The sequence below is a fragment of the Diuraphis noxia genome, unplaced genomic scaffold (assembly GCF_037042655.1).
Source record: "Diuraphis noxia isolate RWA-SAM2 unplaced genomic scaffold, SU_Dnox_SAM2 contig0003, whole genome shotgun sequence".
In the NCBI taxonomy this organism is placed as follows: domain Eukaryota; kingdom Metazoa; phylum Arthropoda; class Insecta; order Hemiptera; family Aphididae; genus Diuraphis; species Diuraphis noxia.
This window is the reverse complement of record NW_028301713.1, coordinates 81,384,139-81,409,392: the sequence shown is the minus strand read 5'-3', so window position 1 is coordinate 81,409,392 and position 25,254 is coordinate 81,384,139. Positions and strand designations below refer to the sequence as shown.

Genomic DNA, 25,254 nt, shown 5'->3' with positions numbered 1-25,254 from the left:
CCATTGCGCCGTTTTGTGATTTATTGACGTCCTAAATATTGATATGCCATGTGTGCGCAAGTGTACCTTTAGAGTTTCGCACGATGAGACCAAAATAACGATTGATATATTATAACGTTTTATCCGAATAGTTTCCGGCTGTAACGGTTGTATTTAATTTTTAATCGCCAATAATGTGGATATTTGTCGGAAGTTGTGTGTGGTTATGTTATCTCGGCGGTGAATGGGTTCGTGGGAAAATACTGGCTATCAGACGACAGTCCGCATGAGAATTAATAGTTGACGACGTTTTCGAGAGGTCGTTAGTATTGATTTTATGTTTAAAAACTTTTTTTAACCCACTCTTTCCAATAACTAGAACACGCGAGATTAACATTAAAAATCAATGTTGAAAAATATTCGCGCATTGACCGGTTTCGTCACCTGCGTCTGTACATTTGATATCCACCTTGGTGGTGACGTAGTTGGTGTGGGGGGGATGGGTGCATTTGGATCGTTGACCCCGAATTATATCATTATTATTATTATTATTATCAATCGACGTGTCGCCGGTTGAGTCAAAATGGAATATAAATCTCTGCAGGAATGAAAAATCGCCCGCGTGGGTGTTTTACAAAACAAATATTTCCCAGGGGCCAGAGACATCACAATTCCATAGTATACCGCGAGGAGAATAGGAATTCGAACAAAAAAACAAATTAAAAATGTAATTCATTTTCTCCATTTAGCGAGTACAAAGAAATGGTTTGTCGTCGGTATCATCATATTATCCGTAAACTATAAACATCCCGGGCTAAATTGCGTTACGTCGGTCACAATATAACGGCGTCGACCGTATATTTTGGTGCATTGTCGGACGAGATTAATGGTGTGTACTCGAGTTGTAAAAACAGTGGAGCGCGTCCGTCCGTCCGCGCAAAGTCGGCAGTGTTTGTTCAACTGCAAGCCCGCGTGATGTCGATCGAAATTTAATAATAATAATAATAATATGTATATATTATTTTTTCATTACAATCGATCACACATGCACACACACACATACACCCATGAATGCATTACAAGACCTCTCGTGTCCCGTCAATCGGACGACGACGACGACGACGACGACTGAGCGTTTTGACGGTTCGGGCGGTCTCGTACCTTTCAGCAACGCGTCTCGCCGCCTGTGTAACGCGCTGCAGCATCTCACGAGATCGTTCGCATAATATATAATATCGTTTCACATCTGTCGACGACGTTATTAAGTCGTTCGTATTATTTGTACCGCCCCACCGCCGCCCCTTTTGTCCGCCGTGTCAGAGCCCGCTAACGGATCGCTTTGGCCGCCGCGCATGGTATATACCTTCGCCTTGTGTATATATATATATATATAGGTGCCTTACCTTACGAACACGCGCCCGAGCCCTCGCCCATACACATTATAATATTATATCCGATTCGACTCGCCGCCGATCCGCCGAGTTTTTATCTCCGTAATCGTGACCGGAGAATAATAATAATAATATACATATCTGCGTACCTACATGTTATTATAATATACCTACGTTCGTAACTATTTTTTTTTTTTTTTTTAAATGCTCTCCGTCCGACACTCGTCTAACGGATCGTCTCGACGCCGCACGCATTTTTTTCGTCCGTTTCTATTGCGCCACAGTAGTCGCATTAATAATAATAATAATAATAATATATCTGTGTACATGACTTACGCACAGCCGCCGTCCGCATTTATGTATAATATTATATCAATTGATGTGTGGTGGGTCGACGGGCCCACACGAATGAGATTCGCTCGTGTGGAAAAAAAATCAAAACGAAATAATCTATCGGACGCGATTCCACCAGATAATGACGTTCGAATCGATTAAAGTACCGATTTTACGCTGTATCGGTCGTCCTGTCCGTCGCTCTATACGTACATAATATTATCATAATATCTAAAGCATAATATTTAATATAAAATGATAATATTTTACACTCGTCGGGACTCGCACACCGGTTTCTCGCCCACCTACGCGCCGACATGACGACAGTACGACACCAAGCAATGTTTGCGTGTCGACGCGCCGACCATATAGTTGTCGATCGATTTGATAATAATAATTATTATTACATGCATAATGAATTACATTTACCACGCCTCTGAATATTGTTTAGCGATCCATTACGCCGCTTCGTCGTTGTGGTTATACGTTATAATGCTGTCATCGATTCTGCGATACATATTATAGATACGGTGACCAGATATAAAAATCCAAAAAAAAAGTACATTTTAAAACTTAGGTCCTCCTCTGTCATAATTAACCAATGCGTGTAATTTTCTACCCATTTTGCCCATAGCTATTAGCGGCCATAGGTCATCTCCATTTATATAATTTGTTTTTTTATCTGATTACTCTATTTTTTTTCCTATTATCAACAATTAAAACTTATTATTTGAAATTATGTCAACTAATTTCGTGTGTGTCTAAGATGAAAATACTTTAAATTTAAGATTTTTTAAGTAAACTTAAACTAAAGTATAAATTATTTTTTAAAGGTAAAAATACCAAGTGCAAAATTTTCTAAAATTATCTTCAGTTATGTTAGTTATGTGGTTATGTTCAATGTTGTAAATTTCTAAATGGTGGTAATATCACTAATATCCATGACAATAAATAGTCACTATCACTGCTAAAACAAAACAGATAATAAATTGAATTAAAAATTAAAATTAAACATGCTACCAACTAGTGTTACCAACCAATAACAATGCTTTATGCCGAACCATAAAATATAAATTAATAATAAAATTATAAAAAAACAGTAAAAACACATAGACACGTATTAGCTTATAATGTGTGCTTAAATTTTTTTTTAAAAGTGTACAATTTCATGTACTTAACACTATTGTTAAAAAGAGTACTGTCCTGCGAAAAAGAGTACCTCGGGTCGTTTGTAATTTATTGATTATCTGAATCAATTTAACTGATCAGTCGAATTATCGAGTTTGTTTAACACATTTTTTTTTTTACTGATATTCCTTCACAGGTTTCCGTGGCAAAAACTGCGAAGAAAACATCGACGATTGTATACCGCACGCCTGCTTGAACGGTGGTTCGTGCGTGGACGGCGTGAACAGTTACACGTGCTCGTGCCCGGCCCAGTGGACAGGCGATTCGTGTGAGATGGACGTGGACGAGTGCGCCATGCGGCCCAGCGTCTGCCACAACGGTGCTACGTGTACCAATTCGCTGGGATCGTACAACTGCATTTGCGTAAACGGCTGGACCGGTCAAGACTGTTCGGTGAACATCGACGATTGCGCCGGGGCCGCCTGTTTCAACGGCGCCACTTGCATCGATCGGGTTGGCAGCTTCCACTGCCAGTGCACGTACGGCAAGACCGGTGAGTGACAATCATTTTGTAGATCGATCACCCGTCGTGTTTGTCATACGTTTCGAATGTATACAACAGCGGTAGCGGGTGATGGACAGTATATTATAGTATACCGGTGATGGTAACTATAAATTGTCTGCCAACAACACATAATTTTGCTCGATGACTAATCACGAAATGTTCGCATTTTTCGCAGGTCTCCTGTGCCACCTCGATGACGCGTGCACATCTAACCCGTGTCATACCGATGCCATATGTGACACAAGTCCGATCAACGGTTCGTACACTTGTTCGTGTGCTTCCGGCTACAAAGGAATCGATTGTTCCGAAGACATCAACGAATGCGAACAAGGTATGATAAAAAAAAAAAAAATATAAAAAATTAATAATAACGATAATAATAAAACCACGTAATATAATAAAATAATATAATACGAATCCTCCGCCGAAATCACAAGTTCCCACACTATCGCATTTCCACTACATAAAACCACACACCGCCGTCGTCTCTGTTGAGGGAGGATGGAGGCGAAAAGAACAGCTACCTCTTCTTCTACTCGTACTATTATTGTAATCCATACCGTCGTCACAGGGCTCTTCAAGTCTCTCTCTCTTTCTCTTTCTGCCTGTTTCTCTCGATCCCCTCCTGTCACCCGATCACGCTCGCTCTATCTCTCTCTCTATCTCTAACTCTCTCTTTTACTCCCCATTATCCAAGCCGTCGAACAATGGCCTACCGGCTTCCTGTTCCCATGGCGTGCGTGTTATTTGATTGTGGGGGATAAGGGGAAAGATTATCTCGGATAAGAGACCGGTAATTAAAATTGTTACGTACGGCCATCGCGTAACGCCAGCGGTTTTTCCAGCTATATGGTTGACACCGTTGACACTATACAGCGTTCGTATCTCCGGTGCGGTATAGCAGCCGTACAGGTAAACCTGCACAGACACGTGTACAACGTGTGTCCAAGTATATGTGCGTATAGTAGAAGACGGCGAACACGGTTTTAACCGGTCAGACTGATAATATTGGTGACCGTGTGGACATCGTTGCGATCTTTATCTCTGCACACATACGCGTACTATAGTCCGCACTTGCTCGTGTACACGATCCGTGTTTCCCTCGACGTTTCAGGGCCATTCCAACGTCCGGAAACAGGAAGGTTGAGTGTGTGTGTGTGCGTACCTTTGATGGTCCTGGAAGGAAGAGAGGGGGGCTGTCGGTGATTGACCGTACGGTCAGCGGTTAGGTTAGGTAACTGAGAAATAAAAAGAAAGAGAGAGAAAGAGAGTGGTATGGATACATAGTAATATGGTATACGGTCGGTGGATGGATTACACTTCGTGAAACGTTGTAATTAAGACGTAGTCATCTTTTTAAATTGTCAAGTGAACAAACAGCGGCGCGCACACGCCTCTGTTAACGAGTCAATTAAAAATTGTAATAGATTTTTGGCTGCCGCCGCCAGTGAGTTGGCGAGCGATTTTTCATCACTGTCTTGTTATACGTATAATATAATAACTCCTCTCTTCCACTACTATGGCAATGGCGATGGATCGCTTTCACACGTCACTATTGTGAATTGTACACCTCACCAAGTCATTAATAAAATAAAATGAAAATAATTTCTATTTTTTCTTTCAACAGGATCACCTTGTGAACATGACGGAGTTTGCGTCAACACTCCTGGATCGTTCGCCTGCAATTGCCCGCAGGGTTTCACAGGGCCACGGTGCGAGACCAACGTTAATGAGTGCGACTCTCATCCGTGCAAAAATGAAGGATCCTGCCTAGACGATCCTGGAACTTTTCGATGCGTTTGCATGCCAGGTAAGCGTTTGTTACAAACATTTGTAGCGTACCGTCTTGATTTTTTTCCTCCTGTTAAACATACTAGAGGTTGCGTCTCGGTCGAAAGGTCCTACTAAAAATACTTCTTATATTTATCGTCTTTTTAATTTATACATTTAGATAAAAACTAGTCTACGTAAACGGATAATTTCAGCAGATATTGTAAAATAATCATATTGTAACATACCGTACGCTGCTACTCTTTAATTCGCTTACGAAGCAAAAAACCTACCACCGTGCTGGAATTATAGTATTGTAACGTGACGGTTGAGTACACGAATGTATATAATAATAATATTTTTTATTTGATGAAGTGACAATTTTTGTCTTTGAACTATCTCAGTGATAATCTATGCAAACGTGATTTCGTGGAATTCTTTATTTATACGTCAGTGCGTTATAAGAACTGTTAACGAAAAAAAAAAAGTGATTCACGTTCCTGATTTACATAATATAATAGTTCAAAAATATATTCATATTTTACATAATGGTTTTAAAACCGATTAATATAGATTTAACAACGATTCCGCGTGGGAACAATAGTTAGTTATTAAATATATAATATATTTTAAATGTAATAGTTAATTTAGGAATTTCATAATTTACGGTTATTAGAAAATATAACATGTCTGTCGTATTACGCGTGTACCTATGTTTAGTAATTGCAGTTTTTCCGTGTATAGAGGTCGTTGTATTATGTTGGAATTATAGGCAGACGTCATGTGCTCGCTTAAAAATAATTAGGCGTTATACATATGCGTCGAAAACAATTTTTAATCCGCTGTCCGAGGAAATGTTATTATACTGTACGTAATAATTATCCAATAGCTAGTATAAATAAATTAAGTCACTGAAATTCCATCTGTGTAGTTGGAACTTTTACCAAGAAGGTACAGATAGAGTGAGTGACAGTTGACAGATTTATATTTATTGTGATTTGAGAGGGAGGGGGTATTTGCGTACGTCTGCAGAAAAAAAATTGATTTCGGGTTTCGGAAAGATTTTGTGTGGCGCAGAGAGATCATTCGCCGATCCTATAGGTTGTGCGGGCCTAGTTGTTTTTTAATTTTTGGTGTCTTAACTGTGCAAACCGTCCTCGGCGAGATAATGGCAAAAACTCAAGTCTCTCGTCTGGCTATTAATATTATTTCCCGTTTCGGTCGAGTAGCGACGTCCGTCACTCGGGTCGTGCCCGACTGCTTTTTCGCTCGCGTTTGTCGGCGGCGACGAGCAAACCAACCGGTACACACAAAAGCTCTGTCGACGGCTCTCTCTTTATCTTTCAGATCTCGCGTGATCTTGTATATACATGCACCGCAGATCTAACCGGCCAGATAAACACATCCCAACGGTCGTTCGCCCCACCGCAGCCGTAGACTTAAACACCGCCGTTTCATATTTTTTAAGCGCACAGAGGGGACAGAGGGTAAATATATACGTCGATCGTATCACGACCGTTTATTTTTAAAGTTCTGCAGAGGTGATGGTCTGTTTGTGCTGTCGAACTGTGTCTATATGTTTAGCCAAACAGATTTAGTGGCGTTCGCTACGACAAGTACTACAATCGATTACTATTATTATTTCGAGAAAAAAACGGGTACATTAAAACACATATTATAAGTGGCGACACACCAACACGGAATCGACGGCGGTCGTTGTCATCAGGTATTTGTTTCAAGATTTACGGTCCATTGTATATTGTGTACGCGTTTCAAATCGAACAGGCGGCGGCGGCGTGCTGATAAGAGGTCGGTGGAGATTCGAAGCGGACGACGTTTTCTCGTATAATTTACATGGGCTCCACGGCGGCGACCCAATCGTCGTACGAAGATTGCGATCGCTAATGGATAGTAAAGTTCTCCTTTATTGGCGTAATACCGGGTGCCTCATTAACCGGACAATAATAATATTATATATGGTCCCGCTCTCTATATTATCATCGTTCTCTCTCTTTATCTTTTCTCTCTATGGCCGTGGAGTATATAATAATAATATAGGGGCTTATCTTCTTGAAGAGCACCGTTGTCGTCGGTGTTGCTCCCGACGGGGGGGATACTTTTCCTCTAACTATACGAGAGCAGACGGTATCCCCCGCGAAATCCGTCGACTAAAAAAATGAAAAAACCACACTCTTGCCCGGAATGTACCGCATACAAATATTTATCTCTACAATACTTGTGGCGGTACGAAACTCCCGAGTGTATACACATGCATACACAATGCACCATTGTTCCGGGATCGCCGTTCGTTACGTATATTTTATATTGCTACGTAGTTATTTTATTATTATTATTATTATCATCGTTTTATTATTATTATTATTTTTTTTTACCTTCTCTTCTATGTTTCCTCTCCGCTTTATACCAGCACCGTGTTTCACGTTGACCCTAATCTATTATCGCTTTGTTGTTGTCCGTATAATATAATATACGTACAAAATCATCACGCCCACGCCACGGAATCGCGTTGTTGCTTCGTTGTATAGTGAGCTCTGTTAGGCGCGAACGCTCGCGCGACCGCTGCTAACGAACGCGCTTGTTACCGTTTATTGAATGTTATTGCTATAGTATGTGTGTGTATGTGAGAGCGATTGTAGGCAATGCCGATTATTGTCGATCGACCCGGCCGGAAACCGTTAACGGATTTTTTCGGAACGCAAAATTCGGTGCCGCACATTATAGCGCGCAATAAAAGCTTCTTTACCATCGAGCAACTCGTAATAATTCGCATGTGAAAGCACTGAAAGCATAATAATATTGTATTATAGGCTATAGCACCTATTATAAGCGCGCGAGTTTTATGGGTGACATAAAAAATATAATGGGACTTGTACGATCGGAGTATACACGATGCACCGCGTCGCGTTGTCGATAATGATTCCGGACGAATCGGTTTCCGTTTCGACAAACGTAACAATAAAAAACAAAATAACAATGTTAATACCTTTTAAGGTTCGTTATAAATTATACAGTTTGACGCCCGGGCACCTGCAGCAGCCAGATCGTAAATATTTTATCGTTCCGCAAACAACTATTTTGAGGGAATCGTGCTCGGTCTGTCCGCGCCCGTTTTCGGGTGCATTAAAAGCAAAACGGGTTTCGTGTGTACACGACGACGAAAATCTTTCCGTTTGTTGTGGCTGCGGAGTGTGGTGGTGCATGGTTATTCGTAGTATTTCAATAGTATTGCTGCAGTTGCATGTTCTTCGTTACCCGTGCGCGTGGAGGACGTCTTATAAATCATCGCTTAAACACCATCGCACCGGTTAATTCTATTAATTGTTTTTGGCGTGGTGGGTTATGTGTTTGACCGCGCTGCAGCACATTCATACAACGTCTGTAATATTATAATAACACGTGATCAGACATCGTCCTACGTTTCGTTCGATGATAATTTTGAATAATTTCGTTGTTACGAATCCCTCCTCGACAATGCAGCTGTGTACAGGTGTTATCATTTTTAGAAACGCCAAGCACGCCGTGTTGTGCGAACCGTCACCGTGCCCGCGGCAGTCGTTACGGTATATCACGAATCGTACTCTCCGCCCATCGGACGTAATATTATTATTATTCGTTTATCCGCAGCCGTTGCGTCGCCGTCCCTCTTGCGTGCACTGCTGAGCCAGGTTAGCGCTTCGTGTGACCGGCGGTGACGGCGGCTGGGCCGTGCGTGTGCAGCGATGGAATATCATTTGTATTGAGTTTTCACGACGACGGACGAGCGCGGCGCTAACGATTAGCCGCGTCCGGCAGAATAAATGTGTATGTTGGATGCGCGTGCGTGTGTCAGATCGCCAGTCCTTTCAGTATGCGACAATTGTCGTAAGTCCTGGTGGAAAGTACAAACTGGTCCGGTCCCGGGGGCCCGAGTGGATACACAATTCCTAAAAGGGTCGTGCATAGTGATGGCGCGGAAAGAAAACGACGCGAAATAATAAAAATAAATAACCATTACCAATCCAACCGGATTCCGATCGCTTTATATTATTTATCATTATTATTATTATTATTCCCGCTTCTATCGTTCTCTCGGCGCGTATATTATGTATTATTATATACCTAGGTATAATATTATATTCCTTACGGCTACGGCTATTCCAGTTAGTAGGTATAGATATATTATGTGGCCAGTTGTAAGTGAGTTCTACAAATCAAACGGGCGAATAAATCGACAGACATGAGGACGACAACGGTTGCGTGTTACATTACCTTTTACGCGCGCGCCGGACGGCCACGGCGTGATTGACACTCGGCCCGCGCGGAGTGGAGTAGAAGAAGAACAACTGGTCGCGCCGGTCGTCGACGACGCGCACACAATAATAATAATAATAATAATAATATACGTACCGGTTGCCTGAGTACATAATATTATATTATTATACGCGAGTCTACAACATTATCATGCGCGAGTTTACAACGCTGTAATATAATATATACATATTATATGTGTGTATGCTCTTATATACTCTTGCACACACACACGCACAAGTGGACATAATGTTATATACGTACTAGATACTCACGGACACTCGCGTACCCGTGTTGTTTGTATCTGATATATGCCATTATACGGTATGTATTAGTCGCACTATACGGTATCGAACGCATATTATATGATACGCAGGTAGTGTGTAGTATATTATAATATTCTTCTCGGGCGTTATATTATCATCGTCGTGTAGGCACTGCAGCGGATTCTGTATAATAAACGATCATAAATTTCAACGCGTCCGTCGAGACTAGACGGCCCGCGCGCAGGAATGATATAGGCGTTATTCACACTTCGTGCGGTTTCGCGGCGCGTATATCATTGGCGCGGGACGGCCGTTTACCCGTAAGTAACCACATACCAATAACCACGACGACGTACTCGCGGCCCCGCTGGACACGACCGGGACCGGGCGTCACGTCGGCGGCGGCGGCGCAAGACTACGGCGACACCTGCAGCTCCGGTCGTAAAATATGGAAACCGGCGCGAAATATAGACCGCGTGCCCCGTTTGTGTAATATTATTATTATCATACCGTATCTAGTCGTCGTCGTCGTCTTGTCTTCGCCGCGGGACCGTCGTATGTACCGCCTATAATATACAATATGACGATAATAATATTATGTGTAGATGCATAATATAAGACCGACGACTCGCTGTCCCGACATAATGTCTGAAATGCCATAACATTATGTTATGTGAATGTGTAGGTAAAAACAAATGTTTCGCCGAGTTTTCTGCACGACCGACTATGGCGTACAAAATATAATAATATTACGTACAATATTTTTCACACACACTCACATAAATACGCGTTTCAGACGTTGCCGTGTATCGATATTGTACTTACGTGACATTATATTACTCGCATATCGTGTAATAACGCGTGCGCGTGTAAGCGCAGTGTATGTGTGGGTACTGGGTACACGTCCCGAGGAGAGACATTACATCGGTTTACTCGGGTTTTTCGCCAACGCGCGGTTTCTCATATTATGCGACGCTGCCACCGCCGCCGCCGCGTTTCTTCTCCGTACAATATTATTATTATTATTGCTATTATGTTGTATTGTTTCACTGCGATTTAACTCGTATCTTATATTTTATTATCATGTATAATATATTGTGTTTTCTACTCGGAACCGCATTCGAGATAAGGTATCGGTGATTACTCGGCATCAGCTGCAGTCGTCGTACAGCGTTGTTTTCACGACTTGGCCTGTGCGCGACGTAAACATTGGCCTTTTATTTTATCGCAGTAACCAACGGTTGAAGTTATATTACTACATAAAATAAGCACATGTAGGTATATTGACAACGATATATGTGTTTAAAAATTGGCCGTAACGGAGACTTTTTGTCTTTGTCTCGGCAAACGGTCCCTAAAAAACGTTTCATAATATTGAAATTCATTAACGCTAAGCAGACTCGACGAAACGAATCGTAGGACTAGTTATTATATTTTGTTCCCACATTGTTTTATATTTAGCCAAATGTGTAGAAGGATTACATCCTTATATTTTTTTAACACTTTTACACTACCGTTAAAAAAAATGTACATAACCCAGTTTCAAATTGAACCCATTAAACGAACAGATGGCATCGGGCTTTAGTTCGGTATAGTGCAAAGACAGTTTCCTCTCTAAATCATTTTTTTAGTAACGCAAGTGAGACGGAAAGGAAAAAAATATATTTTCATTACATATGGTTGCAGAGTTAGGTTTTATAAATATTAACATCGGCTGTGTTTACTTGAAATGCGAAACAATAATTCACACACCCATCATGCACGTCATAATTATTAGTAAAATAAGTGCATACAGAATCACAAAATACAATAAATGTTATTATGTGCTTTTGACGTTGAATGTAATTAAAGATTACGATGTAAATGTATTTATGATTTGATTTCTAAACTATAAACAAGTTACTATTTCATAAAAACTGTGGTATTGAATTTCAGGTAGGTAATCTAAACACGAGGCATTCAAATATTTAATTATCCTCATACATATAATATGTATAATGCAATAACCAATCTATCGGGTTTCAATTAGATTTTTCCATTCTGTTCAAATCTTAATCATAGAATCGTAACATAAATATTTCATAAAAACATGGTATTAATTCAATATGAGTGAAATAAAATTATGCTTTATAATATACGACACAATTACCGTGGGATTATTTTTTTTATTTTGAATTTAAAACTGAAAGTTAATTTTTGTATTATAAATATTTTTTGTAGGTTTTATAATTAAATACTTTTTTATTAGGTAATGTCTTCATTAACACTGGCTTTATACCAAAACTATGTTAAATAAAATTTAATTGTCGTCTGATGAAAAATAATCATAAAAAAAACGTACAACTATAAACACTACTTATTATGTGATTGAATATTTCGCGTGTGAATAATCTTATCATACTGCATTTAATAGTCGGGTAAAAAATAATACAGTAAATAAAACTTCTGTTGTCACCAGCAGACAGCTTTGTAATTTTCTTCATTTGTCGTATTGAATAACGTTCGAATCGAAGGAAAACGTTGTAATAATTTGCTGGTCTTTATTGGATTTGGTATTGTTCTTGTGTACCAAAACCGGACTGAGGTCTCTCCGTGGACGTGCGCGTAACAAATAGTCCTTGTCGACCAAACCTGGAGACAGATGGTCTGTCGAGCGACAGTTCTGCGTCGGATAATTGATTTCGTTCCCGCGCGATTAAAAACCAGACCGTCAACCTTTAATTACCAAACGTGGAACTGGATCCTGTCGATTCCTTGGAATTATTCATTTCCCACACACACACCTGTTATACGCGCTCTCTCTATGCCGTATGATATGATATAATAGTATGTACGACGCGATGTGTGACCTGCATCTGTAATCTGGAACGCACATTTGCTGTAACTTTTTATTTCAGCCGTATTTCCCATGATAAAATAGATATCTAGTACGTACCTGAAATGACGCACGCAATACCATATAGCATTGTTTTAGGTGTAATAATATAACATTATAACTATATCACTAATAACGACGGTGATTTTACACAGGGTTTACCGGCACGCAATGTGAGGTTGACGTGGACGAGTGTGAAACGAACCCGTGCGAGAACGGCGGTGTTTGCACGGATATGATCAATGGGTACAAATGCTCGTGTCCGGCAGGGTTTTCCGGGCCGCGTTGCCAGATCAACATCGATGACTGCGTGAGCAGCCCTTGCAAGCACGGTGGCATATGTCATGACTCGATAGCTGGTTACCAGTGCGAATGTTCGCCGGGCTTCACGGGTTTCAACTGCGAAAATAACATAAACGACTGCCTGTCGAACCCGTGCAAGCATGGTGAATGCATCGACGGCCAGAACTCGTTCACGTGCTCCTGTCATCCGGGTTACACGGGACTTCTGTGCCAGGACCAACTGGATGAGTGTGCGTCCGCTCCTTGCCAACACGGTGGTACGTGTGAAGACCTAATCAATGGTTACCAGTGTCGTTGCCGAGCCGGCACATCCGGCCCGAACTGCGAGGTCAACATAAATGAGTGCGTGTCTAACCCCTGTCGGAACGGAGCGAAGTGCATCGACGGAATCAATAAGTATGATCATCTTATATAATTTTTGCCATCCAACGCTTTTATATGTACTGCTCATACTAACCTTATTTATTTCCATACAGGTATTCTTGTGACTGTCTGCCTGGCTTCACTGGTTTGCACTGCGAGATGAACGTGGACGAATGTGCTAGCAGTCCTTGCGCCAACGGTGGCACTTGCGTGGATCTGGTTGCTGGTTGGCGTTGCGAGTGTCCTCGTGGTTACTATGGGCCTCGGTGTTTGTCCGATATCGACGAATGTGCCAGCAACCCGTGTTCCCTGAATGCATTGCGCTGTGAGGACGGCCTCAACCAGTTTATATGCCACTGCAGGCCAGGTTACACTGGCAAACGTTGTGACATTGATATCGACGAGTGCAGTTCGAACCCATGTCAACACGGTGGAGTGTGCACAGACCGCGTAAATGGTTACACGTGCCAATGTAAGCCTGGGTATTCTGGTCATAACTGTGACGTAAACATCGACGACTGTGCCATTAATCCTTGCAAAAACGGAGGGTCATGCATCGACTTGGTGAACGCTTACAAGTGTGTCTGTCAACTACCATTCACTGGCTCAGAGTGCCAGAGCAGATTGGACCCATGTACGCCGAACAGGTGTCGCAACGGTGCTAAATGTTCGCCTTCTAGCAACTTTTTAGATTTTTCGTGTGAATGTTCTATTGGATGGAAAGGCCGTTTGTGTAACGAAGACGTAGACGAGTGTGCATTAACTGCACCTTGTCGCAACGGTGCCACTTGTCAGAACACTGACGGATCGTATAAATGCGCCTGTGCTCCTGGATTTCAGGGTCGTGATTGTGTAATTAACACCGACGAATGCGCTTCTTGTGAGTTTATTTACTATTTTTAAAGTTTTTACCTAGATGTACCAAGTTTTATTTTTCTAATCATAACTAATTTTTGATTTTAGCACCTTGCCAAAACGGAGCTACATGTCTGGATGGTATTGGCGATTATACTTGTATGTGTTCCGACGGGTTTTCTGGTCGTCACTGCGAAGTAGACATCGATGAATGTCTATCTCAACCTTGTTTGAATGGAGCCACTTGTAAACAATATGTGAATTCGTATACTTGCACGTGTCCTGTTGGATTTTCTGGCATGCACTGTCTAACTAACGATCAGGATTGTACTGATTCATCCTGTATGAATGGTGCCACTTGCGTCGATGGTATTAATAACTACACTTGTATATGTCCGACAGGGTGAGTAAAATTATTATTTTATTGCTATATACTTGCATATATATTTTTCAATTTATAATAACAATTTCGCTTGTCTTATGTAGGTATACTGGATTAAATTGTCAAACTAGAATAAATGAATGTGATTCGTCACCTTGCGAGAATAGCGGCACATGTCTCGATCATGGAAAGTATTATACATGTCATTGTGCGTATGGTTATACGGGTAAAAACTGCGAATCGTTGGTAGACTGGTGCAGTGGTGGTGGAGGCATACCACAGCCCTGTGAAAATGGAGCAACATGTAAACAAATTCAGAACTTATACCAGTGCGTTTGCCAACCTGGTTGGACGGGCAAAGTATGTGACGTAGAGATGGTGTCCTGTAACGATGCATCTTTGCGTAAAGGTGTTCGACGGGATGCTCTATGTCATAATGGTGGTGTTTGTGAAGACATTGGCAATAGTCATAGGTGCCATTGCGCCGATGGTTATTCCGGTAGCTATTGTACGAAAGAAATCAATGAATGTGATTCAGCACCTTGCCAAAATGGAGCAACGTGTAGAGATTTAGTTGCGGGATACGCTTGCCAGTGTCCACGTGGCTTCCAGGGCCAAAATTGCGAACTCAACGTCGACGACTGTCATCCCAACCCATGTCAAAACGGTGGAACATGTCGTGATTTAATCAATAGCTTTAGTTGTTCATGTCCACCAGGTACACTGGGTATTATTTGTGACATAAACATTGATGACTGTTCACCTGAAGCTTGTCATAATAACGGTACTTGTATTGATCGAGTTGGAGGATTTGATTGTCGTTGCCCAGCTGGATTTGTCGGTCACAGATGTGAAGGAGACATAAATGAATGTTTATCAAACCCTTGCGATCCATATGGAACATTGGACTGCGTTCAATTAGTTAACAATTTCCACTGCAACTGTCGTGCTGGATATATGGGAAGACATTGTGAAACTAAAGTTAACTTCTGCGAGAGCAGTCCATGCCAAAATGGTGGTGTATGTTCTCAAGTGGAAGGCGGTCATACGTGCGTATGTCCAAAAGAGTTTTCTGGAAGGAATTGTGAATTCTTTGGTGTAGATTGTGACTCAAGTCCTTGCCAGGGCGATGGTGTATGTCACTCACTAGAACATGGAGGATATCAATGTGAATGTCCTCCAGGCACGGCAGGTATTCACTGTGAAGTCGATAGTTACAATGAATGTGAAAGTAATCCGTGCGAGCATGATGGTACTTGTCAAAATAAACTTGGGGACTACGCGTGTTTCTGTCCAACATACTGGTCAGGAAAAAATTGTAATATTTATGATTCCAAGTTTAAAGGAGGTCTAGGAAAATTCCCATCTAAAGGCATTATGACAAAAAAGGATTACGATTGGGAACGAGAGCTGGCTGCTTGTGTAACTAACGGATGTGCTGCTAAGTCTCAAGATAACAGATGCCATCAAGAATGTAACACAGCTGCCTGTGACTTTGATGGTGGTGATTGCTCTCTTGGATTGAACCCTTGGAGGAATTGTACTACAACCAAAAACTGCTGGCAAGTTTTTGCTGATGGACGCTGTGACGTGGAGTGTAATACACCTGAATGTTTGTACGACGGTAGAGATTGTGAAAGAACTCTAATGCCTTGCAAGTAAGTATTTTATATTAAGATGATGATTTGTATGTTTAATTAATACATTATACTAATATACTATTTTTATTTATTTTAGTCCGATCTATGACGCATATTGTCAAAGTCATTATGCTAATGGACATTGTGATTATGGATGTAATAATGCTGAATGTAATTGGGATGGTTTGGATTGTGAAAGAGAACCACCTAAAATCGCTGAAGGTGCGATGCGTCTTATTTTACGAATGGACTATCATCAACTTTTGTCTAATTTAACTTCTTTCTTGCGAGAGGTAAGTGAAATCATTAAAATTATTTAAAAAAAATAATCATTTAACAAGTTTGACATGAAAATAATTTGTTTAGGTTGGTCGAGAGTTACGAGCTACAGTCCGAGTGAAACAAGATGAATTGACTGGGAAACAAATGATCTTCCCTGCGGAAAGTCCTCCTGGAGCTGTCGTGGTTTACTTAGAAATAGATAATAGGAAATGTGAGATAACTAGAGATGTTGAATGTTTCTCGAGTGGTACAGGGGTAAGCTAACTAGAAAAAAATCAATTTTAAGAGAGATTTTACTAATTACATGTATTAATTGTTTTAGGCTGCTGGATTTTTGGCCGCTTCAGCCGCTAGTCATGCGCTATCGACATCGTTTCCTATTTACAGGGCAGAAGGTGTCGGTCCCGGAAGTCAAATTCCAATTGAACAACCTAGAAGTAGTACAGCGTTAGTGTTGACTGGCATGTTCTTGATACTAGTAGTTGGCCTAAGTCTTGGAGTTTTGATATCTACACATCGCAAGAAAGCGAATGGTATAACGTGGTTCCCAGAAGGATTCTTAAGGACTGGCAGTAACAGCAGTAGAACAAGTACACAAAGAAGAGTACCTGATGGACAAGAACTCCGAACGATGAAACAGAACAACATGACGTTGAGCTGTATGGACATGAATAGTGGTGTAATGACTATGGGAAGGGGTGCTGGTGCTTGGTCAGACGAAGACGCCGAGGGCGATATGCCACCAGCAAAACGACATAGACCAGCTCCAATATTATCACAACCTTTAGATAACCCTTACGATGATGTTTGGAGTCACTGTACTTTAAATTCTAACGATAATAAGGCAACTGTCATGTACACACCTCCATCTAGAGTAAGTTTATAAGAGTTTTTGATATTTAAAATGTATGTTACTAAACGGGGATTATTTATTTTTCATAGGAAACCGAAGTTAATGAAAGACTCCCTGGTGGGTTGACAAGACTGATGGATGTGACAGTAGCTGGTGGTGCTGGACTAGACACAAGCATTGATAATGAAGATGAAGGAGAACAAGATGCTACAACCAACATGATATCAGAGTTAGTTTCACAGGGTGCAGAGTTGAACGCTACGCTTGATAAGACTGGTGAAACTTCGTTGCATTTAGCCGCAAGATATGCCAGAGCAGATGCAGCCAAACGCTTGTTGGATATGGGTGCGGACGTTAACTTTCAAGACCACACTGGCCGGACACCATTGCATGCAGCTGTAGCCGCTGACGCAATGGGTGCTTTCCAAGTACGTTAATTTATATTAATTTTAGATACAAAAGAAAATTTATTGTAGGTAAAATAAAACAGTTTGATTAATGGTGTTTTTACTTTATATATAGATATTACTGAGAAACCGGTCGACAAATTTAAATGCGAGGATGCACGATGGAACGACACCGTTAATTTTAGCAGCCAGATTGGCCATTGAAGGAATGGTAGAAGACCTGATTCATGCTGACGCCGATATAAACATACCAGATAACAGTGGAAAAACGGCGTTGCATTGGGCGGCATCGGTCAACAATGTAGATGCAGTCAACATTTTGCTTGCCAACAACGCCAACAAAGATGCTCAAGACGACAAGGTAAAAATAAATTATTATTATTTTTATTAGAATTCAATCGGTTAATATGTTTTAGATCTTGCTGCCATTGAGCATAGGTTTTTAAATTTTTTTCTTAATGATACTTATACTTTATTTTGAATCCAGGATGAAACTCCGTTGTTCCTGGCGGCCAGAGAAGGCAGTTTTGAAGCATGCAAAGCGCTTCTGGATAATTTTGCGAACCGGGAGATCGCTGACCATATGGAACGGTTACCTAGGGACGTGGCCAGCGAACGGTTACACCACGACATTGTTAGACTGTTGGACTCGCACGTTGCTCACCCTAATTCCCAGACAATGGTGCCTGTCAACAACAACTTTATGAGTAAGTCGCAGCGAAACCGAGTCTCACGACCCTTAGTGCCACTACCCAAGAACACATCGACGACGATGACGAATACGACGACGCCGGCGACCGAGATTGACCTTGGGATGTGTTTGTTCACAGACTCGCAGCATATGATGTCCGCCCATTCAAACATAAACATACCCGGCATGAAGTTGAGCAATGGAGGCAGTGGTGGTGGCTCGACAAAGGGCAAGAAGAGATCGAAACCATCGAATCCGACGAGTCCTGCTGACTCAATGGACTCGAACCTTTCGTTGAAGCGAAAGGGTAGCGTCAAAAAACCACCTCCCCTGCCACCAACTTCAGCCATGTCATCCTCTGCGGCGGCACCTAGCAACAAAAAACCATTCGGGTTAGACGTGACGTGTGCCAGTGGTCCCAATAACATGGACCTGATGGCATTGGACGTGTCCAGGCTATATGGCGGTGGTGGCGGTGGTTTACCACAACAGCCACCTGCCTATGAGGAATGCCTGTCGCAGTTGCCATCCGCGTCACAGAGACCAATGGCCAACTACGGTGCGGCCATGCACCACCAACAGCATCAGCAGCAACAACAACAACAACAACAGCAGCAGCAGCAGCAACAACAGCAGCAGCAGCAACCCGACTACCGAGTCATTCATCAGCAGATGATGGGAATGCAGACGTCGTTCCAGGAACCGTCGCCGCCGCACAGTGTAGTAATGTCGCCGTCGCCAGGCAAGACACGACCATCGCTTCCCACGTCACCCACACACATGCAAGCGCTTCGACATGCCACCATGCAGGCAGTGGACCCGTTCAGCCAGTTCCATCATTTCTACGGCAGCGTTCAGCAGACGCCCCAATCGCTGCAGCTTCCCCAATCGCAGCATGTGCAGCAGTACCTGACACCCCCATCGGATGCGGCACCCGAGAGTTTCCCGACGCCGTCACCCGATTCTCCGTGGCATTGGTCCTCGTCCTCGCCCAATTCTAACTCAGACTGGTCAGAAGGCATATCGTCGCCGCCCAACAATAACAACAACAATAACGGTCACCCGAACAAAGTGTCTGATGCCGTTTACATTTAAAACAAGTTATGGGCGTGTCCAAGTCTTCATCCTTGTGCGTCTGTCACCTATCGTCACAGAGGTCCGAGCGAGTAAATATAACGTTGTTATTGTCATTTTACCTTGCGTTTGTCGTTTCGGTGCCATCGTCGACAGTATCGGCGACCGTCGTCACCAATACCAACCACATTAGATTACAATTATTATTATTTTTATTTTATTATTTTTATGTTTTGTGTTTATAACCTACGAATATGTTGAATCATTTTTTTCAATGTTTTTAAACAAATTCTCCCTTTTACCCTGTGTACATATATATGTATATTGTTTAAAGTACAGATTTTATTTATATACGCATATACATATTTTTATTGCTTTCGTGTACATTTTTATTTTTATTATGATTATTGACATCGAATACCATTCCTCTCCCCCACCCATTATTTATGTACCATAATGGCCATGGTGTCTACCAATTTTTATTATTATTATTATTATTTTATTATTATTATTATTATTATTATTATTATTATTATTATTATTATTATTATTATTGTTCTTTTTGAAATTAATTTGTCTCGTTGTCTTGTCGAGATATTGAAAACAATCTATCGAACAATCTTACAATAATCTACTAGACTTATTCGGTGGTTAATAAGCACAACGACAAGACTGCTAGGGATCTAAATGTATTTTTATTTTTATTTTTTGTACATAACATTTTGTATCATTCAGGGATTGTTCGTTCACGATCTCATCACATGACATTTTTTAATATTATTGTTATTGAAATATTATTGTAATTATTTTTTTCTCGTAATTTTATGTTGTGGACAAATAGATTAATTTAAAAATACATTGTTTATTTTTATTCATACAAAGTATACATAATACATGTAAATTTATTATATATATTATAAAATTCTGTATGTTACATATTTTAACAAATTAAAATAAAATCATTAGTCCTTTCCCTCAATTTTGTATTATTAACTTAGAAGAACTACTATATTATGGGTCTAATTTTTGTTCTGTGATTATAATTTAGCGAAATTCCCATTATTCCCTTTATTGAGTTTATACGTCTAAAACTAGGATTATTATAAAGTACTTTATATTATTATGATATAATATAAAGCAATATTTTAAAACTTAAAACAAATATATTGCAATTAAATTAAATCTCTATTTATTATTGATTAGTTTTTATCTCTAAAAATGTACTCGAGTAGTATTATAGTAGATATTTAATATCAACAGTCATATTATTCAATGATTAATACACATGAATTATTTTGGCACTTTCTTTACCTACTTAACTTACTGTGCCAGGTATGATACAAATATAAGAGCTTAAAAAGGTTTGGTTAGATCTGCGGAGAAAATTACAACTCACAAATGTGAGTGCATTTGTGTTGATACTATGTGTCCATTGTCATTTAGATATTTATAAGAATTTTTTAAGTTTTATGCTCACATACCTAAAATGGATTAATCCTTCGAAGATGTCAAGATGAGACAATTGTATACTTCTTCGCTTGTAGCCTGTATGGAATTGATTAAAATACATATTATACGATTTATTGTTAAATTTCACGGGTACTTAAATTTTATTTTTTATTCTATTTAAAATATAATGGCAGCTTATTCATGGATGCATACAAAAATAAATCATTAGATGGCCGTTTTTATACTATCTGTTTATACTATGATGTTGAAGATGATTGCCATTTATAATGCGCGCAATGTTTACATTTATTCTTATACATATTACATACTCATTACTTATATGTACATAATAAATTGTATCTTTGGATTGCTTTCTTGAAATGGCAGTCGACTTGCATTATTATCAGAAGTAGACCATTATGTAGTTGTATATATACCTACATTATATGAGTTTATTAGATGAACTATGTTATCTATTCGTCATAGATTGTAATTTGTAGCTATAATTTAGGATAGGATTCTTTCCTAGGTCTACCTAAAGCATGTGCTTTAATTTAATTTAATCATGATTTGATTTTTAAATACATATATATATATAAAAAAAAAAAAAAACTATATCAAAGATACAGTACCTATTAGGATCGTGTCAATGAAATATATTTTTATTACATTTTTATATTATTATATTAATTATATTTAATATATTTCAGTATGCCCATTACGATTCGCTGTGATTGAAAAAAAAATATACGTTTCGTACCAAAAGATGTAAAAATGATGCTTATTATCCATTAAATCTCAACAGTTTATATTTAACGTATTATAATTTGGTTTAGAGATTTATAGTGTTACATAATATTAAACTAATATTAAATAATATTCATAATATTTTGATAGACCACCATTAAAAATTTAAATATCACTCAAAAGACTGCCTTGGAATACCTAATAAATGTATTAATATATTATTATTGAATTGTTATTCACTAAGCATACTCAATACTCATTTTCTCTTGCATCGTTGCATCCTACAATATTACAATCCACATTTTTAAGAAGTATAAAAACCCATATAATGATTATGAGTTTCTATATTACCTTTAAAATACGAGTACCAAAAATAGTTTAATATTGAGTCTAGCACTTACTATACTCGGATATCAATTGATTATCTAATAACAATAATAATAATTAATATTTTCAGATCATCATACTTAATCTATCTTCTGAACTTCTGAACCTATTGTCATGGTTATCCTTAATACACCAAGTTTAAGAATTCAGATATTACTTGTTTGAATTTTTATTTATATAAATCCAAAATTTCAAAAATAAATAACGATAAAAAGCGCGTAGATTGTTTGGATAAAATAAGTTTGTATAACAACAGGATATTCCTTAAATTGTATAAGAAATCTGGATGTTTAAAAATCTCTTATGTCTTCAGGTAAACTTTAAAATTCCAAAAATTAAAATTTCAATAAATACATGGCTTTTATCACTAATACGTGGGTCGATAACTTCCGGGAATGTATATTGTATAAAGATAATATAATATGTTTAATGCAATCGGTATAGCTGAGTGGTATATGTGATTAAGGCTGCAGACGGAACGGACGTGAGGCTTCAACGAGAAGACGCCGTCGACCGGAAGTTGTCGTTGATACCGGAAATGATTATTTCCGATCATCAGTGTCGTTTCTATCTTAACCGGATATAATCGAGATAGACTTTTGTTTCGTTTTTATTTTTTCTATATTTTAAAATAATTTAGATAAATCGTATAACCATTAAAATTTTTTGGGAGGTGTCCTTATTGTGTAAGATTTAAAAATAATAGTGACGTTGCAAAGGATTGTGCAGGTATCCACTAAATGCTGATTATTCATACTTTAAACGATTATTCGCTTAAGTAATATTAATAAGAAATTTTTGATTAGTAGGTACCCAATATCGGCGATAATCAGTTAAACATAATATTATGTATAAATCAATATTTTTATACATGAATTTATGCGACAAATTTTAACGATATGCACATATATATTTCAGTTAATAATTACACAATGTGATGGAGTGAGCGGGAAGATATCTGTTTCAATAACGGAGCGTTATGATGATTTATTAGCTGAATGTATTATTGAATGAAGAGCATATCAATTAACACGTATATTAACATAGTCAATAAATTATGTATAATAATACAAACGAGGTTAAGTAAAAATATGCATAGAGGGGGGGGAATTCAGAATTTTTTGGGGATCTGACACTCTTAGCCTTTCACTACTTTATGGCTATAACGAAGAATATTGTTTTATAGCTATATAATTCGGGCATAGTCGTTTTCGACCGAAAACGTACCCTTCCCTCTTCGGCCGATTTACTTTTCGACCAAATTTATTTAAAAAAGACTGATTCCCTTTACGACCAAAAACAAAATGTTTTGTAAAATTATGGCAATTATAGAATTATGTAATTTTGACAAATTATTAAAAGTATGAGTTGGTATTGAATAGTACCAAGACATTTGAATTCGATTTGAAAAACCTTCAAAATTTAAATAAATGAAATAATAGGGATAATTTTTAGTGTGTGTGTAAAATTAATATCGTTTTGTAAATAACTTTGTCGCGAATTGTATTTTTACGAGTATTGTTATTTTACAACATTTTATGCAACTTATAAAAAACTATATGTATTATGTAGCAGCAATTATTTTATTTTTTTTACATATATTATATTATAAATTTTTGTTTTGGCCGAAAAGGGAATCAGGCATCTTTTTTAAATTTGGTCGAAAACGGTCTCGCCCTATAATTCATTGAGGTTAGGCGTTTTTAAGTCTTAACGAAGACTAAGATTTCTATATGATGGTAACTTATGGAATAATTTTCACAAGTAACTAGAATTCCAATTTCCAATTCAACATAATCAACATCATAGACAATGACTAAAATTTATCTGTTTTATGTTTTCTCCTATAAATTATATAGGTTTACCTTTAATGCCGTAATGGGATATTGTGATATATAAGAATAAGATTGGTATCACAAAATAATTGCTCAGGTATTAATGTACTTTAAGTATTTAAAAATCAATAACGTCTATCATTGCAGGTATATTATTGAAATAATTTCAAAAATAAAATTGACCCATTTACCGGGAAAATCGTTGTTTGTTTCAAATGAAAATATTGGTTTTTATTTTAAAATTGTATAGCCTAATCATGTATAGGCGTGCAGTCAATCAACTCTGTTAGCAATTGAATAGATTTTTTCCGTTGTTTCATACACAATCGGATTCATAGTATAATATGTCACTCGCGCGAGATCCCAACGAGCGACTTAAGTCTGTATAATATTACTTTATATGAACTGAAATACAACAGACGTCTGTTGAAACTCGTAATTTTAGGTATGGTAGGTAGGATGGTAAATTATAAATGTAGTAAAATCAGAATATATAATAATTGTGGCTGTAGAAAATCGATATAATTTAAGCATATTTCATAATATTGTATCATATTTTTTTTGTATTAGTACAGTTAATAAAATAAGAACAGGACCGGCTCTATCATTGCAGCGCCCATTGCAAATATTATTTCGACGCCCTTTACCCTCTTTTTAAACAAATAAACAGACAACCGCGCCCCCCCCTGATTTTGGCACCCCAGTGCAGCGCACTCGTCGATCGTATCTAAAGCCATGTGATGTATAACTAATCAGATTTAAAAATAAGAAAAATAACTTATTGTAATTTATTTTTGTTATTTTTATTATTTTTATTCGTGAGCATTTAATATTTACTTAAATATACAATATGTATCTACTTTTAATTTATAAATAATAAAAATAATCACCGACAGAATCAATAAATTATATATTAATTTATTTACCTTTCAAAATATTTAAATTTTAACTACAATATCATATTAATCCAAATTTTAATACATATTATGTGATATGTATATGCAAAGTTGCCCCTCTCCGATTTTGTTTGATTAATTCGTAAAATATGTAAATATTTTCCAAATTAATTGCAAATCGATTTTCAGAATACACGAGTAAGTATAACTGAAAACCATTACGGTGAGGGGGGGGGAGTTCATTACATTATGATTATACCGCAATGATATTATTTTCAACTTTAAGTCAATACACCATAATGTAGTATTCCATACAATTAAATTACTATTTTGGTCATACCTACAACTAATATAGGATAATATAAACAATAAAAATATGTTAACGAATATTTTGTTTATAACAGCGAGATGACTAAGCACGGTCAAACATTATACAGCTTGACGAATAGTTAATTTAATTTTTTTTATTATTTTA

The 25,254-nt window shown here is 38.5% G+C and overlaps 1 protein-coding gene across 2 annotated transcripts in view; it reads left to right on the top strand.

Moving 5' to 3' along the window:
* The window catches only part of N (neurogenic locus Notch protein), a 49,799-nt gene extending 29,355 nt beyond the window's left edge, over positions 1 to 20,444 (top strand). Inside the window, exons 6-19 of one of the 2 annotated variants that reach the window (XM_015520138.2) lie at positions 3,028 to 3,384; positions 3,572 to 3,727; positions 5,024 to 5,206; positions 12,771 to 13,314; positions 13,395 to 14,161; positions 14,245 to 14,539; positions 14,623 to 16,176; positions 16,256 to 16,451; positions 16,525 to 16,695; positions 16,763 to 17,314; positions 17,383 to 17,721; positions 17,816 to 18,061; positions 18,188 to 18,407; positions 18,531 to 20,444. In XM_015520138.2, the coding sequence (XP_015375624.2) occupies positions 3,028 to 3,384; positions 3,572 to 3,727; positions 5,024 to 5,206; positions 12,771 to 13,314; positions 13,395 to 14,161; positions 14,245 to 14,539; positions 14,623 to 16,176; positions 16,256 to 16,451; positions 16,525 to 16,695; positions 16,763 to 17,314; positions 17,383 to 17,721; positions 17,816 to 18,061; positions 18,188 to 18,407; positions 18,531 to 19,486 (6,536 nt within the window). In that variant the 3' untranslated portion in view covers positions 19,487 to 20,444. Of the gene's footprint in view, positions 1 to 3,027; positions 3,385 to 3,571; positions 3,728 to 5,023; positions 5,207 to 12,770; positions 13,315 to 13,394; positions 14,162 to 14,244; positions 14,540 to 14,622; positions 16,177 to 16,255; positions 16,452 to 16,524; positions 16,696 to 16,762; positions 17,315 to 17,382; positions 17,722 to 17,815; positions 18,062 to 18,187 lie in introns of both variants that reach the window. The other variant, XM_015520132.2, reaches the window with a different exon arrangement.
* The last annotated feature ends 4,810 nt before the right edge of the window (positions 20,445 to 25,254 follow it).